At 50.0% G+C, this 15,000-nt stretch overlaps 1 protein-coding gene across 1 annotated transcript in view; it reads left to right on the top strand.

The window, feature by feature from the left end:
* Positions 1-15,000, top strand: part of unc13a (unc-13 homolog A (C. elegans)) — a gene marked incomplete at its 5' end in the record, with an annotated part of 42,031 nt that overhangs the window by 11,270 nt on the left and 15,761 nt on the right. The window contains 20 exons of the mRNA XM_083671551.1: positions 23-859; positions 1,235-1,328; positions 2,090-2,136; positions 2,420-2,498; positions 4,919-4,993; positions 5,681-5,900; positions 6,963-7,190; positions 7,449-7,590; positions 7,754-7,923; positions 8,202-8,317; positions 9,744-9,907; positions 10,198-10,351; positions 10,523-10,591; positions 11,321-11,410; positions 11,505-11,639; positions 12,388-12,521; positions 12,800-12,885; positions 13,183-13,309; positions 13,721-13,817; positions 14,958-15,000. The exon at positions 14,958-15,000 is cut by the window's right edge and continues 101 nt beyond it. Coding sequence (XP_083527677.1) covers positions 23-859; positions 1,235-1,328; positions 2,090-2,136; positions 2,420-2,498; positions 4,919-4,993; positions 5,681-5,900; positions 6,963-7,190; positions 7,449-7,590; positions 7,754-7,923; positions 8,202-8,317; positions 9,744-9,907; positions 10,198-10,351; positions 10,523-10,591; positions 11,321-11,410; positions 11,505-11,639; positions 12,388-12,521; positions 12,800-12,885; positions 13,183-13,309; positions 13,721-13,817; positions 14,958-15,000 — 3,107 coding nt within the window. The remainder of the gene's footprint in view (positions 1-22; positions 860-1,234; positions 1,329-2,089; positions 2,137-2,419; positions 2,499-4,918; positions 4,994-5,680; positions 5,901-6,962; positions 7,191-7,448; positions 7,591-7,753; positions 7,924-8,201; positions 8,318-9,743; positions 9,908-10,197; positions 10,352-10,522; positions 10,592-11,320; positions 11,411-11,504; positions 11,640-12,387; positions 12,522-12,799; positions 12,886-13,182; positions 13,310-13,720; positions 13,818-14,957) is intronic.

Below are 15,000 nucleotides of genomic sequence, written 5' to 3'. Positions count from 1 at the left end.
CCATATTTCTGTCTCTCTGCAGTCCCACGGGCAGCAGTCGCTATGCCTCATCAGGGGACCTGAGCAGAGGCAGCTCCCAGCTCAGCGAGGAGTTTGGCCCCGAGGGGGGAGGGAGCCTGCGGGGCTCGGAGGTCTACGACGAGAACGACTCCTACCACTCCTGCCACTCCTCCGTCAGCGGCGGCAATGACTCCCCCGGCTGGGACCCCGAAGAGCCCCAGGGGGTGTACAGCGACGAGGGGGGGTACATCAAAGATGGCGGGGAGGAGGGGGCCTTGTACGAGGAGGAGGAAGGGGAGCTCTACGAGGACGGAGAGTACCACTATGAGGAAGAGGAGGAGATGGTGTATGAGGAAGATGAAGATCTCTACCCTCTGGATGGTACCCTTAGCGAGGAACAGGAGCCCCCCTACACCCCTACGCCCACCAGCACGGCCCCCACGCTGGCCCCTGACGCCTCCTCCACACGGCCCCCCCTGGAGAAGCAGCCCTCCCTGCACCAGCAGCAGCAGCAGCCCCCTCAGCCCCAGCCCCAGCCCCAGCCCCAGCCCCAGCCCCAGCCCCAGCCCCAGCCCCAGCCCCAGCCCCAGCCCCCAGGCCTGACCCCTGTCACCCAGGCCCAGACCATGCCCCCCACACAGCCCCTTTTCAGCACCACATCCTCAACCAAGCCCTCCTTCAGCCCCATTCAGCCTACTGTACCCACAGTCCAGCCCCCTGCTCCAGATACCAAGCCTTTAGAGTCTCCTGTTCAGCCTGAGGTTCCCCTAGAGAAGCCCCTGGCCCTGGAGGAGCCTCTGGCTGTGGAGAGCCTCCCCACGACCCCCCCGGAGAAGACAGAGGAGCCCCCAGTCGTGAGGTAAATGTCTGCTACTGTGTTGTTGTACTACAGTAATACAGGCCTTCACACACACTTACTAATAACCCATACTAACCTGTACTACCACAACTATTCACCACTCTCCACTACAATTCTGTTTCTAACATCCACAACACCTTTACATTCACTACACACTACACAGAACGGAATGAGAAATGGTATCAAACACACATCCTCTGATTTCTGCCTCCACCAGCCTCCCCTGAATTGTACAACTAGTCATGGCTCTGTCTACAAAATAGTATGTCAGTAAGAAGAACTACCCCCCTCCCATCCCTCTTACCTACCCCCCTCCCATCCCTCTTACCTACCCCCCTCCCACCCCTCTTATCTACCCCCGTCCCATCCCTCTAGTACCTTCAAGAGAGAGATCATGGAGCCTGGACCTGCACGAGCCAAGGCCAACTGGATGAGGCTCACCAGCAGGGTCCGACTACAGCTGCGGGGGGTAAGAGCCTGTGTGTGTGTGTGTGCGTGCGTGCGTGCGTGCGTGCGTGCGTGCGTGCGTGCGTGCGTGCGTGCGTGCGTGCGTGCGTGCGTGCCTCGTCCTACTTATTCAATCCACTTCATTCTCTCGATGTTTTGGTTGTCTTGTCATTTCAGTTTCTGTTACACTTTCAGTTTCTTATGAAGTTGTTCTCATTCAGTAGTTTTGCTTTATTATTGTTTTTTTTTGTTTACCCCTGCTTGGATGCCATCTCATTATTTCTTTTCAGTTTTTTGCCACCCCCATAGCGATTTGCATGTTGTCCGTTCTGATTGGCCGGGGCTGCAGCCGACTCCCAGGTGGGTGTGTCCGTGGCTGTGCGTGTGTGTGTGTGTTGATGACGTGAATGTCAATGATGAACGCAGCGAGACAGAGAGCATGTCTTCCTGTTATAGGAAGACAATATCATTAGTGGAATGGTGAGTCAGATATCAATCTGCACAAATCCAGTTTCCACTACGCTCCTTGAACGCAAAGCCTGCCTGCTGACGTCAATGAGGGCTGTGGGTCGTCACACAGACACAGCTGTTTCCTCCCTCTCCCTTCATGTCCAGGAGTGCCTAATATTAAATCAAATAATTACAATGTCTGGGTTTTATTGATAACTGGAGGCTGATAATTGATTGTAGTTCAGCTAGTAAAACCATTCACAGAGGTATTATGTGCAGACACAGACACTACTCCCCCCTGTCTCACCCTCTCTCTCCCCCTTTTCTCCACAGGCACGGGGGGAGTCAGTGGGGATTTGTTCTCTGTTGTTATCAGCTGGGTAAGTGTGTCCATGGCTGTCACTCACCCTCACTAGCCTGGTGACGAAGCCTCGCACACACAAACATGACCAAGACACACACACACACACACACACACACACACACACACACAATACACACTGTTTTCATTTGATGTGTGACAACTGGAAAAAGCAGTCGTTGAGTGTTCATTGCTCTAATTTCCCATATTGCTGGTGGGGAGATGAATATATTGTTATGATGTTGAGTTGTGCGTGTGTGCGTGTGCGTGTGCGTGTGCGTGTGTGTGTGTTCTCTCCCTAGGGTTGGGGGAGCGCTGTATAGCATTGACAGCATGCCAGACCTCCGCAAGAGGAAAGCAATGCCTCTGGTCAGAGATCTGGTGAGTTTCCACGATGCTCTCCTTTTCCTCCCTCCCTCCCTCCCTCCCTCCCTCTCTCCCTCTCTCTACCCTGCTGTCACAGCCTGTGAGGAGAGGCCCAAGGCCCGGGGCCAGGGTTAGGGTTATGCATCCATGGTTCTCCTCTCTGATTGACACTGAGGCCTGAGAGAGTCTGTCAAACTCAGGCCACGTGATGCCACCCACTCACCCTGTCCTCATGTCCCCCTGGCACTGTCACTGGTGCCCTAGATACGTGAGATGTTTTATGAAATCCTGGCAAACTATTATACTCCTCCCGCTGTATGTGAGTATTCATATCAATATGCCCCACTGTCTCTGGTCTGTGCCAAATGATGTATATAAAGATGGGGTAAAATGGTGCAAATTATGAAACACATTGAAGGATAATGTAATTATTGGGGTACAGATGGATTTACTGAGGAGGGAGAGTGTATGGCAGACAAGACAGACTGTCAAACAAGCTGTTTAGGCTATTACACCCACAGGAAATAGATGGCCTGAAAATAAGCCAATTGATCTGACTTCCTGCCTTGAGGTGAATCCCTCTGACAGGCTGGAGACATGCCATATCCGCTCGCTCTGCTCCAAAGTGCTCCGGAGTGAAGCATTACCATACAGGACTAAATAGCTCAGCAGTCTGTCTCTGTTAATCCAACTTACTGTCACCCACGCACACGCACACGCACACACACACACACACACACGCACGCACGCATATACACATATACATACACACACACACACACGCACGCACACACACACACACACACACACACATATACACATATACATACACACACACACACACACGCACGCACGCACACACACACACGCACACACACATATACACACACATATAAACACACACACACATACACGCACACACACACGCACACGCACGTATATACACACACACACATACACACACACACACACGCACACACATGCACACACAGACAAACTGTCTGAGTCAGAGTCTTTCAGGTAATGTGCTGCTGACTGGTGCTCTGTCTGAATGTGCAACAAACCCAGACTAATTCACCCACTATATTCAGCAGACACTGAAGTCTGCCCCCCCCCTCCCCCCCCCCCCCCTCCCAACCTGTGTAACGTCCTCTTATCTAATTATCTGGCTGTATATATCTGTCATCAGCCCACCATCGATACGGTCCCAAATATAATTACTTATACAAAGCTCATAGAAATCCTAGTTATGAGCTCAGATAGTCTCTTTTAGTCTTTTAGATAGTCACAACGCGTCGTCATGAGACTATTCCAGGAAGTAAATCTAAGCTTGCTATTTGGATATCTGTGAAGCTCTGTTGTGCAAAATAATTATGTTGCGGGACTTTGTCCTTGACAATGGCTGACGAGACATATGTACACAAAAATAATTGGTTTAACCGCTTGCCTCAGTGTACAGTATGTGACTGTGCTTGGAGCACAGAGTGACCATATATACAGTAGTCTCACGAAGTCAGACTCTCCATTCAAAGGAGAGTCTGACCACGCACCCACTGTTTTCGGCGAATGAAAGGCGGGATCCGTCGGGTGAACCAGATAAACAGATCTTGTTGAGCAATAGAGAGGAGTCGATAAGTCGCTTGAAACAGACGTGGGGATTTCAAAAACAGCATTATTTAGCATAACTAAAAAGCAAAAACCGTAATAAAACGAATTATGGCATCGAAAACTTCTTAAGGTTAATTACATGTTTTCATTTCATGTCATGCGTGCAAATGGGCACCCGCGGAAGGGGTAGGGTCAGCGTGAGCGGAGATGCAGTGAAAGCGTTTTGAGAGACGTGGCCTTGGTGACAACTACTGCGCCCCCAGAATCTCAATCGAGAGATGAGATTTTGGGATCCGAGATTATATACACAGTAATTCTATGGTCAAGACTAGGGTTCATTGACCCCTTTTAACTCTTGTGTCTCTCCTCCTCCTCTCCTCTGTCCTTCACCTGCCCTGCCCTGTAACAGGCTATGGTGAGTAACATCGGGTCTGACTCACTGACAAATGAAAAGAGTTTGTTTTTGTTGAGTCACGCTGGTTTAGTAAGCTCCCAAGGGGATTGATGTCCAGCATTTTCCATTCAGATAGCAGTCACCCCTTGTCGGTCATAAAACACTTGAGGAGAGTATTGTTAGACCTGGGGATTTTTTTTTTCCAATGAAATGTACTGTGTATCATGAGAAATAGACTTTTCATTTTTTGCCAGTACAGTGATATTAAAGTTTGAACTAGGTATAGAAATGCTTATTGGGTGTATTTCAACCCTTGTGGCCATGAAGCTGCTGTTTATCTTTCAATCGTATCTCTTTTCTCTTTCATTCCTTTCTCTCTCTCCCATGTGTGTTTTCATCCCTTTTTCTCATTCCTCCGTATGTCCGTCCTCAGTCCCTGGTGCAGAACTCTAGAAAAGCAGGAATCACATCAGCTCTGGCCTCCAGCACTCTGCAAAACGAAGAACTGGTGGGTTGATGAATCTTTTCTTTCCATACCTACATAGTTTCTACACCTTTAACGTTGTACCTTAGGATACCTTACGTTATCTTATACCTTATATTACATTACATTTATGGCATTTAGCAGACGCCTTTATCCAAAGCGACTTACAACAAAGACATTTGTTTAAGTAAGTGAATCATCTATCCATCAGTCATCATGAGATAAAGTAATCAATGCTCGGACCACCTTAATTCTGTCTATTGGCCTTATTTGTGCCTTTCATGGATTCCTCCTCTACTCAGCCTTTGTTCCTCTCCTCTCTGACTCCTCTCTCCTCTCTGACTCCTCTCTCCTCTCTGACTCCCCTCTCCTCTCTGACTCCTCTCTCCTCTCTCCTCTCTGACTCCCCTCTCCTCTCTGACTCCTCTCTCCTCTCTGACTCCCCTCTCCTCTCTGACTCCTCTCTCCTCCCTGACTCCTCTCTCCTCCCTGACTCCCCTCTCCTCTCTGACTCCTCTCTCCTCTCTGACTCCTCTCTCCTCTCTCTCCTCTCTCCTCTCTGACTCCTCTCTCCTCTCTGACTCCCCTCTCCTCTCTGACTCCTCTCTCCTCTCTGACTCCTCTCTCCTCTCTGACTCCTCTCTCCTCCCTGACTCCCCTCTCCTCTCTGACTCCTCTCTCCTCTCTGACTCCCCTCTCCTCCCTCTGTAGAAGAGTCACGTGTATAAGAAGACCCTGCAGGCTTTGATCTACCCCATCTCCTGCACCACGCCCCACAACTTTGAGGTGTGGACCGCCACCACGCCCACCTACTGCTACGAATGCGAGGGCCTGCTGTGGGGCATCGCCCGGCAGGGCATGCGATGCACAGAGTGCGGCGTCAAATGTCACGAGAAGTGCCAGGACCTACTCAACGCAGACTGCCTGCAAAGTAAGCACCATGTTGATGCTGCAGGGATCATTTCAGATCGCTTCGTTGGTCAGAATTTGCTGTAGATGCAAAGAGACTGGGCAGAAAAAAATACTGTAGGTCTGTTTTGGTTCCTTTAGTTGTCTCCAAAACAGTGTTTTTTGGACAGATAATGGGTATAATATGGTACTAGTTGCACCTGATGTAGGATATGGGATTCGTTCTGGAAGGGACCTTTAAATTAACCCCTTACTGACTGACGGTATGCGTCTGGGGATTTGAGTGGTGGAGTTTAATGGAAGGCCTCTGGCTATCTCTGTCAGACTTCATCTTCAGACTCCTCCGCTCCCTATCTGATCCACTATCTATCTCCTCCATCTCTCATCCCACCCACCTCGTCCTCTGCCGTCTCGTTCTCTCACTCCCCCTCCTCTGGCTCATGCACTGTTTATCTGGTTTGGTTTCTCTTGAAAGGAAATTAAAAGCCATTTGTCTTCCCTGACATCCTCTCCTCCACCTTCCCAACTCTTTCTCGGCCCCTTGCAGGTCTGCAGATAGATTCTGCCAAAGCACTTCATAAATCATAAACTGCGTCCAACTTGGCTGCGTTCTGATGTCGGAAGATAAGGCACAAACTGTATGGATGCAATGTTTTGCGTGTCATCTTTGTACAAGTTTGTGCAGCATTTGTATACATATTATTATATTAAATATATACATTTAATCTCGCTCTAGACTAACAAAACTGCTCCTGCCCTTCATACAGTAAAACCATATCCTAAAAAAAAGATCCTCTGATTGGTAAAGAATGTAAATACTTAGCCTTAGCCAAAGCTTTTTTGGTGTCCGTGAGTGCTCTTTCCCTCTCCGTGGACCAGTCGACGGCGTGCTCGGCGGACTAGCCTCTGAGAGCCTCGTAAAGGGGCTGCATTAGCTGAGCTGCTCGAGGAACAAAGCAGTGGTAAAAGCGTTCTCTGTCTCACGTCTCCCCCAGGGGGCAGCAGAGAAGAGTCCTAAGGTCCTCTGATTGGTCGGGTAAAGAATGTAAATAAGACCAACTTCTCTGTCTCGCGTCTCCCCCAGGGGCAGCAGAGAAGAGCTCTAAACACGGAGCCGAGGACAGAACCCAGAACATCATCATGGTTCTGAAGGACCGCATGAAGATCCGTGAGCGGAACAAGCCGGAGATCTTTGAGCTGATCCAGGAAGTGTTTGCGGTCATCAAGGCGACCCACGTCACCCACATGAAGCAGATCAAACAGAGCGTGCTCGACGGGACCTCCAAGTGGTCTGCCAAGATCAGCATCACAGGTAACAGTCATCGCCAGTGTCTCGCCACAAACACACACACACACACACACACACACACACACACACACACATATGCACCCGCACACACATACACGCACACACATAAACACACGCAAGCAGGCAGGCATACGCGCACGCACGCACGCACACACGTACACACACACACACACACACACACACACACACACACACACACACACACACACACACACACACACAAAGACAGTCTGACCACCTGATGTCCTCCTCTCTCCACAGTGCTGTGTGCCCAGGGCTTGCAGGCCAAGGATAAGACGGGCTCCAGCGACCCCTACGTCACCGTCCAGGTGGGCAAGACCAAGAAGAGGACCAAGACCATCTACGGAAACCTCAACCCTGTCTGGGAAGAGAACTTCAACTTGTGAGTAGAGAACGCTACAACTGAGCGTATGACATCGTTTCTGAAGGCAGTTGGTTTTTTTCTGGTAGGTTATATATGGATTGTTTCCTGATGACCGATGTGAATGAATGTGATTGATGGTTCCCTCACACTGGAGATTGACTCTCTGTGTCCCTGTCGTCAGCGAGTGCCACAACTCCTCGGACCGCATCAAGGTGCGTGTTTGGGACGAGGACGACGACATCAAGTCTCGCGTGAAGCAGAAGTTCAAACGGGAGTCCGATGACTTCCTGGGTCAGACCATCATCGAGGTCCGAACGCTGAGCGGAGAGATGGACGTCTGGTACAACCTGGGTCAGTATAGTTCCAGGGCAAAGAGACCCACTCAGGCTCAGGGCCGGTACTGTTTTGGCCGGTTCCATGCAAAACAGATCCAGAGTCAATGGAGAGTCAGTGGAGAGTCCACTGAAAGTGCAATCGTTTTAATCTGTGTCAGTGAAAAAACCCTCATTGTCTCAGTTACAATTCACAACATTTTTAGAGAAGACTGTGACGTGTTCTGTGACGTGTTCAGATGAACAGACTGTGACGTGTTCTGGACTGAGACTGTCTCTGGTCACTGTTTGCTGCAGACAAGCGTACGGATAAGTCAGCTGTGTCCGGAGCCATCCGCATGCACATCAACGTAGAGATCAAAGGAGAGGAGACAGTCGCCCCCTATCATGTTCAATATACATGCCTGCACGAGGTGAGCTGTGTGTGTGTGTGTGTGTGTGTGTGTGTGTGTGTGTGTGTGTGTGTGTGTGTGTGTGTGTGTGTGTGTGTGTGTGTGTGTGCGTGTGCGTGTGCGTGTGCGTGTGCGTGTGCGTGTGGGTGTGCGTGTGCGTGTGCGTGCGTGCGTGCGTGCGTGCGTGCGTGTGTGTGTGTCTTTCAGGTGCCCAGTAATCTTAATGAGCCATGCTATCTTGGTTCATTTAGCTGACTGGTGTACCAGTCTTTTATGAGGGAGCCATTGGAGATGAAACAGCCGTTAATACCACATAAAGCCTCCAAGTATGCATGGCTCTACAAAGATAAAGACCTGAAAAGGCTTCAGATAATTCCACTACTTGTGAACTTAGTTAGACTGTGGAACATTCTTCTATTTGATGTTAAAAAACCTTGGCCTTCTGTTGAGCCATTATTTGCTCCATTACTTCAGGACATGGTTTGCAAATAGCTGGACCTTACCAGAGCAACTAATACCATATTATTGAACTGCAAGGTTTATGTGCAGCAAATGCTTCGATTTTTTTAGGTGGTTCGCGGACATCCATTAAACGTTTCATTCCAGGTACTATCTTTAAGCGAACGATAGCGGAAAACGATATTGATCGCCACACTATTATAGGCACCCAACGTGCTCTGGTTATTGCTTTCTTCAGCACAGTGAAATACTTTCAGAGTGTCACTGTCACAATGGCTTGTCACCTACAGCTAGTTTGGTTACTGCATTATGCAGTGTGCAGGTACTCCCTGTTGGACAGAGAACGAGCTAGTCCATTCATAATGACAGAGCTGAGTGGTGCTGAATGGCTCTGTAGGACAGACTTTAATGAATGATTCATTGAGCAGCCCTGTGTACTCAAGTCTGGATGTGTGCTCTCCTGCTCGCACGCACATTAACAGGGAGGGTAATGAGGAGAAGTCCCTCATTCAGCCTCGTCAATGCCATCTCGTTATAGACTTAATAATCCTTACCCCCTGCCTCGCTCCACATCTCTCTCCATCTCCCATGGTCTCTCTCTCTCTCCTCTCTCTCTCTCTTCTCTCTCTCTCTCCTCTCTCTCTCTCCTCTCTCTCTCTCTTCTCTCTCTCTCTCCTCTCTCTCTCTCTCTTCTCTCTCTCTCTCTCTCTCTCTCCTCTCTCTCTCTCTTTTCTCTCTCTCTCTCTCTTTCTCTTTCTCCCCATCCCCTCTCCTTTTCTCTCTCTCTCTCTTCTCACTCTCCTCTCTCTCTCTCTTTTCTCTCTCTCTCTTTCTCTTTCTCCCCATCCCCTCTCCTTTTCTCTCTCTCTCTCTTCTCTCTCTCTCTCTCTCTCTCTCTTCTCTCTCTCCCTCTCTCTCTATCCTCCTCTCTCTCTTCTCTCTCTCCCTCTCTCTCTATCCTCCTCTCTCTCTCTCTCTCCCTCTCCAGAACCTCTTCCACTACGTAACAGATATCCAGACCTCAGGGGTGGTGAAGATCCCTGATGCTAAAGGAGACGATGCATGGAAGGTGTATTTTGAGGAGACTCCTCAGGAGATCGTGGATGAGTTTGCCATGCGATACGGAGTGGAGTCTATCTACCAGGCCATGACGTAAGCTCCACCTCTAACCCATCTGGTTGAACACTGACCTTTACCAATATGAAGCATATCACTAGACTGTAATTCACTGTGGGAGAGAGCACATGATCAATGATTGACCATTATAGCTGACAACATCTCTGTCCTTGCCTGCTTCTGTGTGTGTGTGTGTGTGTGTGTGTGTGTGTGTGTGTGTGTGCGTGTGTGTGTGTGCGTGTGTGTGTGTGTGTGTCTGTGTGTGTGTGTGTGTGTGTGTGTGTGTGTGTGTGTGTGTGTGTGTGTGTGTGTGTGTTCCTCTACAGTCACTTTGCCTGCCTGTCGTCTAAGTACATGTGCCCGGGTGTGCCTGCTGTCATGAGCACCCTGCTGGCCAACATCAATGCCTACTACGCCCACACCACCCAGGCCACCAACAACGTGTCCGCCTCCGACCGCTTCGCCGCTTCCAACTTCGGGGTGAGCCAGCCCAAAACTGTGGAGAGTGGGCGGAGCCAAAAATAATAAGACTAGTGGCCAAGCACAAAGCCTGTGTCCAATGGCTAAACCTACGCTAGTGGCTGGGCTGGGTTAGCTTCACTAATGCCTAAGCTTCTGTTGTTGTTGTTGTTGTTGTTTGTATGCTAACAGAAAGAGCGATTCGTGAAGCTCCTGGACCAGCTCCATAACTCCCTGAGGATTGACCTCTCCATGTACCGGGTAATGTCTTACTCTGCCTACCCTCTTTATCTCTCACATCTCTCTGTTTCTCTCTGCTTTTATCTCTCTCTCTCTCTCTCTCTCTCTCTCCCCCGCAGTCTCTCTGCCAAGCACTTTGTCTTCCTCCCCTCTCTATCCACTCAGTCTTGTCCGTTTCTGATCTAAGAACAGGCCCATAACTGCGTCAGACAGCTTAGAGTATCTTGGCCTCAGGGCAGGGGACCACCCTCCTTCTCATTCTCCCCTCTCTCCCTCTCTCTCTCTCTCTCTCTCTCTCTCCCTCACCCCGCCCCCCCTCTCTCTCTCTCTCTCTCTCTCTCTCTCTCTCTCTCTCTCTCTCTTTCCCTCCCCCCACCCCCTCTCTCTCTCTCTCTCTCTCCCTCCCCCCGCCCCCTCTCTCGCTCTCTCTGGTGTGGGAAAGGAGGTTGATGTGTTAATTGAGAGGACAGCTCACACACATGGGGTCAGTGAGGTGAAGCACTGAGGGTTTTAGTCTGAGCTTGAAATCAGTGACAGAGTGCTGCTTCAGCACCAGAGCTCTGACCAGCCTACACACACACACACACACACACACACACACACACACACACATACACACACACACACACACACACACACACACATACGCATACGCATACACACGTATGGACACACACACACACACACACACATAGGTTTTTTCTTCTCTTCACTGCTCACTGTGCTCTGTCTCTATCTGTCTCTCCACAGAACAACTTCCCTGCCAGCAGTCCTGAGAGGCTGCAGGACCTCAAGTCCACTGTGGACCTGCTCACCAGTATCACCTTCTTCAGAATGAAGGTAACTCTCTCACTCTCACCCTGAACCTGTGTGATGATAAGGGGCAGCCCCAGTCTAAGGCTTAAGGCTCTCTGTCTGTCTCTGTGTGTCTCAGGTCCAGGAGCTGCAGAGTCCTCCCAGGGCCAGTCAGGTGGTCAAGGACTGTGTCAAGGCCTGCCTCAACTCTACCTACGAGTACATATTCAACAACTGTCACGAGCTCTACAGCCGCGAGTACCAGACAGACCCGGTGAGAATGGGCTGTGTGTGTGTGTGTGTGTGTGTGTGTGTGCGCGCGCACCCACCTTGTGTGTGAGACTGACCGAGCTGTGTCATTCTCGCCTCAGGGTTGGTGTGTGTGTGTGTGAGGCTCCTCCATCTAGCCCGGACAGGATCTTAGACAGGGATTTCTTCGCCTTGTTTTCGTCTCATTAACGCAGCCCGATTCAGACTCCCCTCATGAATTTCAAAAGCGCATTTTTCCTTTGAATAAAACATTTGCATCCGGAGGGGCCTTGCAATATTTAGTTTCAAATCTTTGCTAGATCATTCTTCAGGTTTACCCCCCCCCCTCCCCCCCGCGGTGGCTGGCATACTTTTTTCCTCCTCTGTCAGCTTTTTTCAAAGCAGTCAGCTCTGTAATTTGCAGTTTGAAGACTTCATTACCTGTTCAGCAGAGTTTGAGCAGTAATTATTATACAGTATATTTATACAGTATATACAGTACTGTAGATACAGTATAATAGGACTTACAGCACTATGGACCACAGTTGATAATCATATAGGGGCGAATCCTAACCTCCGATCCACAGACTTAGGGCACATTTTCACCCAGCTCTCCCAGTGATATCTCTGCCACAATTGTTCAATTTATTTATTGATATCAAGTTGAGAATCAATGAGAAATGGATCTGAAACGCCTGATGTGACGATGGCCTCCTCTTCGCTAAATCCCCTCCTGTGTTTTTAATCTTCCTGTGTTGTCTTTTATCCCCCAGGCCAAGCAGGGGGCGGTGCCTCCAGAGGAGCAGGGCCCCAGCATCAAGAACCTGGACTTCTGGTCCAAACTCATCACCCTCATCGTCTCCATCATAGAGGAGGACAAGAACTCATACACACCCTGCCTCAACCAGTGAGTCTTACGCTGGCTGTGGCTCTCTGTCCCCATGTGTCTCTGCTCCTGTGTCTCTCTCTCTATTTCTGTCCCTCCCCCTCTCCCTGTGTCTGTCCCTCCCCCTCTCCCTGTGTCTGTCCCTCCCCCTCTCCCTGTGTCTGTCCCTCCCCCTCCCTGTGTCTGTCCCTGTTTCTCTCTCTCTCTCTCGCCTTCCTCCGTCCCTCGTCTTCCTTCCTCTACATACACATCTTAACTAACCTGTATGTATCTCTCATCGCGCGTGTGCTCCCTCCCAGGTTTCCCCAGGAGCTCAACGTGGGTAAAATCAGTGCCGAGGTTATGTGGAACCTGTTTGCCCAGGATATGAAGTACGCCATGGAGGGTGAGCATTGAATGATGTCGCACCTCAGTACTGTCAGGCACTATGACACGTTATCTTGATATTCCAGTTACTGTAGCTTTGTACTGTACGTACTACAGGACATCTGGGTTCATTTGGTGTTTAATTCAGTGCTTTTCTTTTTTTTTTGCCTTTCCCCCTCCCTTTCTCTCTCTCTCTCTCTCTCTCTCTCTCTCTCTCTCTCTCTCTCTCTCTCTCTCTCCATCTCCATCTCCATCCACTCTCTCTCTCTCTCTCTCTCTCTCTCCATCCATTCTCTCTCTCTTTTTGTCCACTCAGAGCATGAAAAGAACCGCCTGTGTAAGAGTGCTGATTACATGAACCTGCACTTCAAAGTCAAGTGGCTGTACAACGAGTACTGTAAAGACCTGCCTTTCTTCAAGAGCAGAGTTCCCGAGTACCCAGCGTGAGTAGTGCCACCTGTGCCATCGACACTGCCCCCTGTGCCACCTGGCTGGCACCTAGAGGACAATACCCCACATGACACCCTATATAATCCATAATCCATAATTCATAACAGGACCAACTAGAAATCTGTGGAAGCTTTGAAATTGTCTCTAGATTAATTCTAATTCAGCTCCTATCACACTGCTATCAAACGTACTGTATGTGAGTATGAATGTACTGCGTAGCCCACGATGGTATTGATATGAAGACTTTTTCTGTCCCTTGTTATAACCCTAACTCACTGACCCTCTGGTGACATACCCAACCTGCCCACCCTGGTTTCAGCGAAAATGACCTCAGTTAAATATTCAGGTTCATGTTATGACTGACATGTATGAAACCCCGCCCTGTGTGATCTGATCTCCCATAGGTGGTTCGAGCCGTTTGTCATCCAGTGGTTGGACGAGAACGAGGAAGTGTCTCGAGACTTCCAGCACGGTGCGCTGGAGAGGGACAAAAAGGACGGGGTAAACTTTCTTGGTTATTTCTCCTTATCTCCTCTCCTTATCTCCTTTCCTTATCTCCTTCCCTTATCTCCTCTGCGGCTTTCTGTAAACGCTGAGTCACCATCCTTGTCGGAAGAAAGACTATAATCCTGTCTCTGTACCTTCTCATTAACCCTTAAAGTTATCTGCCAGAGTTTCCTCCCCCTCCTCCCCTGCCTCCCTCGCCTCCCCTGCCTCCTCCGCTTCCCCCGCCTCCCCTGCCTCCCCCTGGCTCCCTCCCCTCCCCTCCCCAACACTCATCAAAGACTCTACAGAGACAATAGAAGCACTGACACAGCAGTAGGGACTCAGGCTGAAGCAGAAAGTCTGTAATACAAAGACAAAGTGTGTTGTATAAAGAGATATTCTCAGGAAGTTTATTGTATAAAGACATTATCCTCAGAAAGTTTGGAGTATGAAGAGTCACATAGAGAGTGTGTTCTCAGTTAGGGAGATAGCCTCTAGATGCAGGAGACTGTGGTTTAATGGGCTTGTTCCTGACCAATTGGATCTGTCCTCACCTCATTACCCAGCTGCCCCGACGGGAGCCGCCACAGACTCACTTCCAGCCAATTAGAGGCAGGGAGACAGACAGACGGAGCAGCTCCCACCTGGGTCTGTCTGCCTGATAACAAGGCCAGCACTGCTGAGACTCGCACAGCCCTGCTATACAAACTGTTCCCTACTTCTCCCTCTCGTCCCTCTCCTCCTCTCCCTCCACCACATCTCATTTCCCTCTTCTTCTCCCTCTCCTCCCTCTCCTCCCCTCCCTCCGTCGCAACCTCCTCTCCCTCTCCTCCGCTCCCATCCATCGCAACCTCCTCTCCCTCTCCTCCTACCTCCTTCTTTTCCAACACATCTTCCTCTCCTCCTCCGTCTCCCACACAAACTCATCCTCCTCTCAAACTCATCCAAGTCTCCCTGTCTTCGCCTCCCCCGCTCTGTCTATTAGTATGCATTCTGTCCTCTATGCTAAGGACCTGGTGTCTCCCTCCAACTTCCCACCCCCTCTCACTCTCTCCTTTTCTAACACTCTCTCCTCTCTCCTCTCTCCTCTCTCCTCTCTCCTCCTCTCCTCTCCTCTCCTCTCTCCTCCTCTCCTCTCCTCTCTTCTCCCTACAGTTCCAGGTGACGTCGGAGCACGCTCTGTTCTCCTGCTCCGTGG

This window comes from Argentina silus, assembly GCF_951799395.1.
Source record: "Argentina silus genome assembly, chromosome: 6".
NCBI classification, from domain to species: Eukaryota; Metazoa; Chordata; class Actinopteri; order Argentiniformes; family Argentinidae; genus Argentina; species Argentina silus.
Note: the sequence above shows the minus strand (reverse complement) of the source record. Positions and strands in the feature narration are given on the sequence as shown.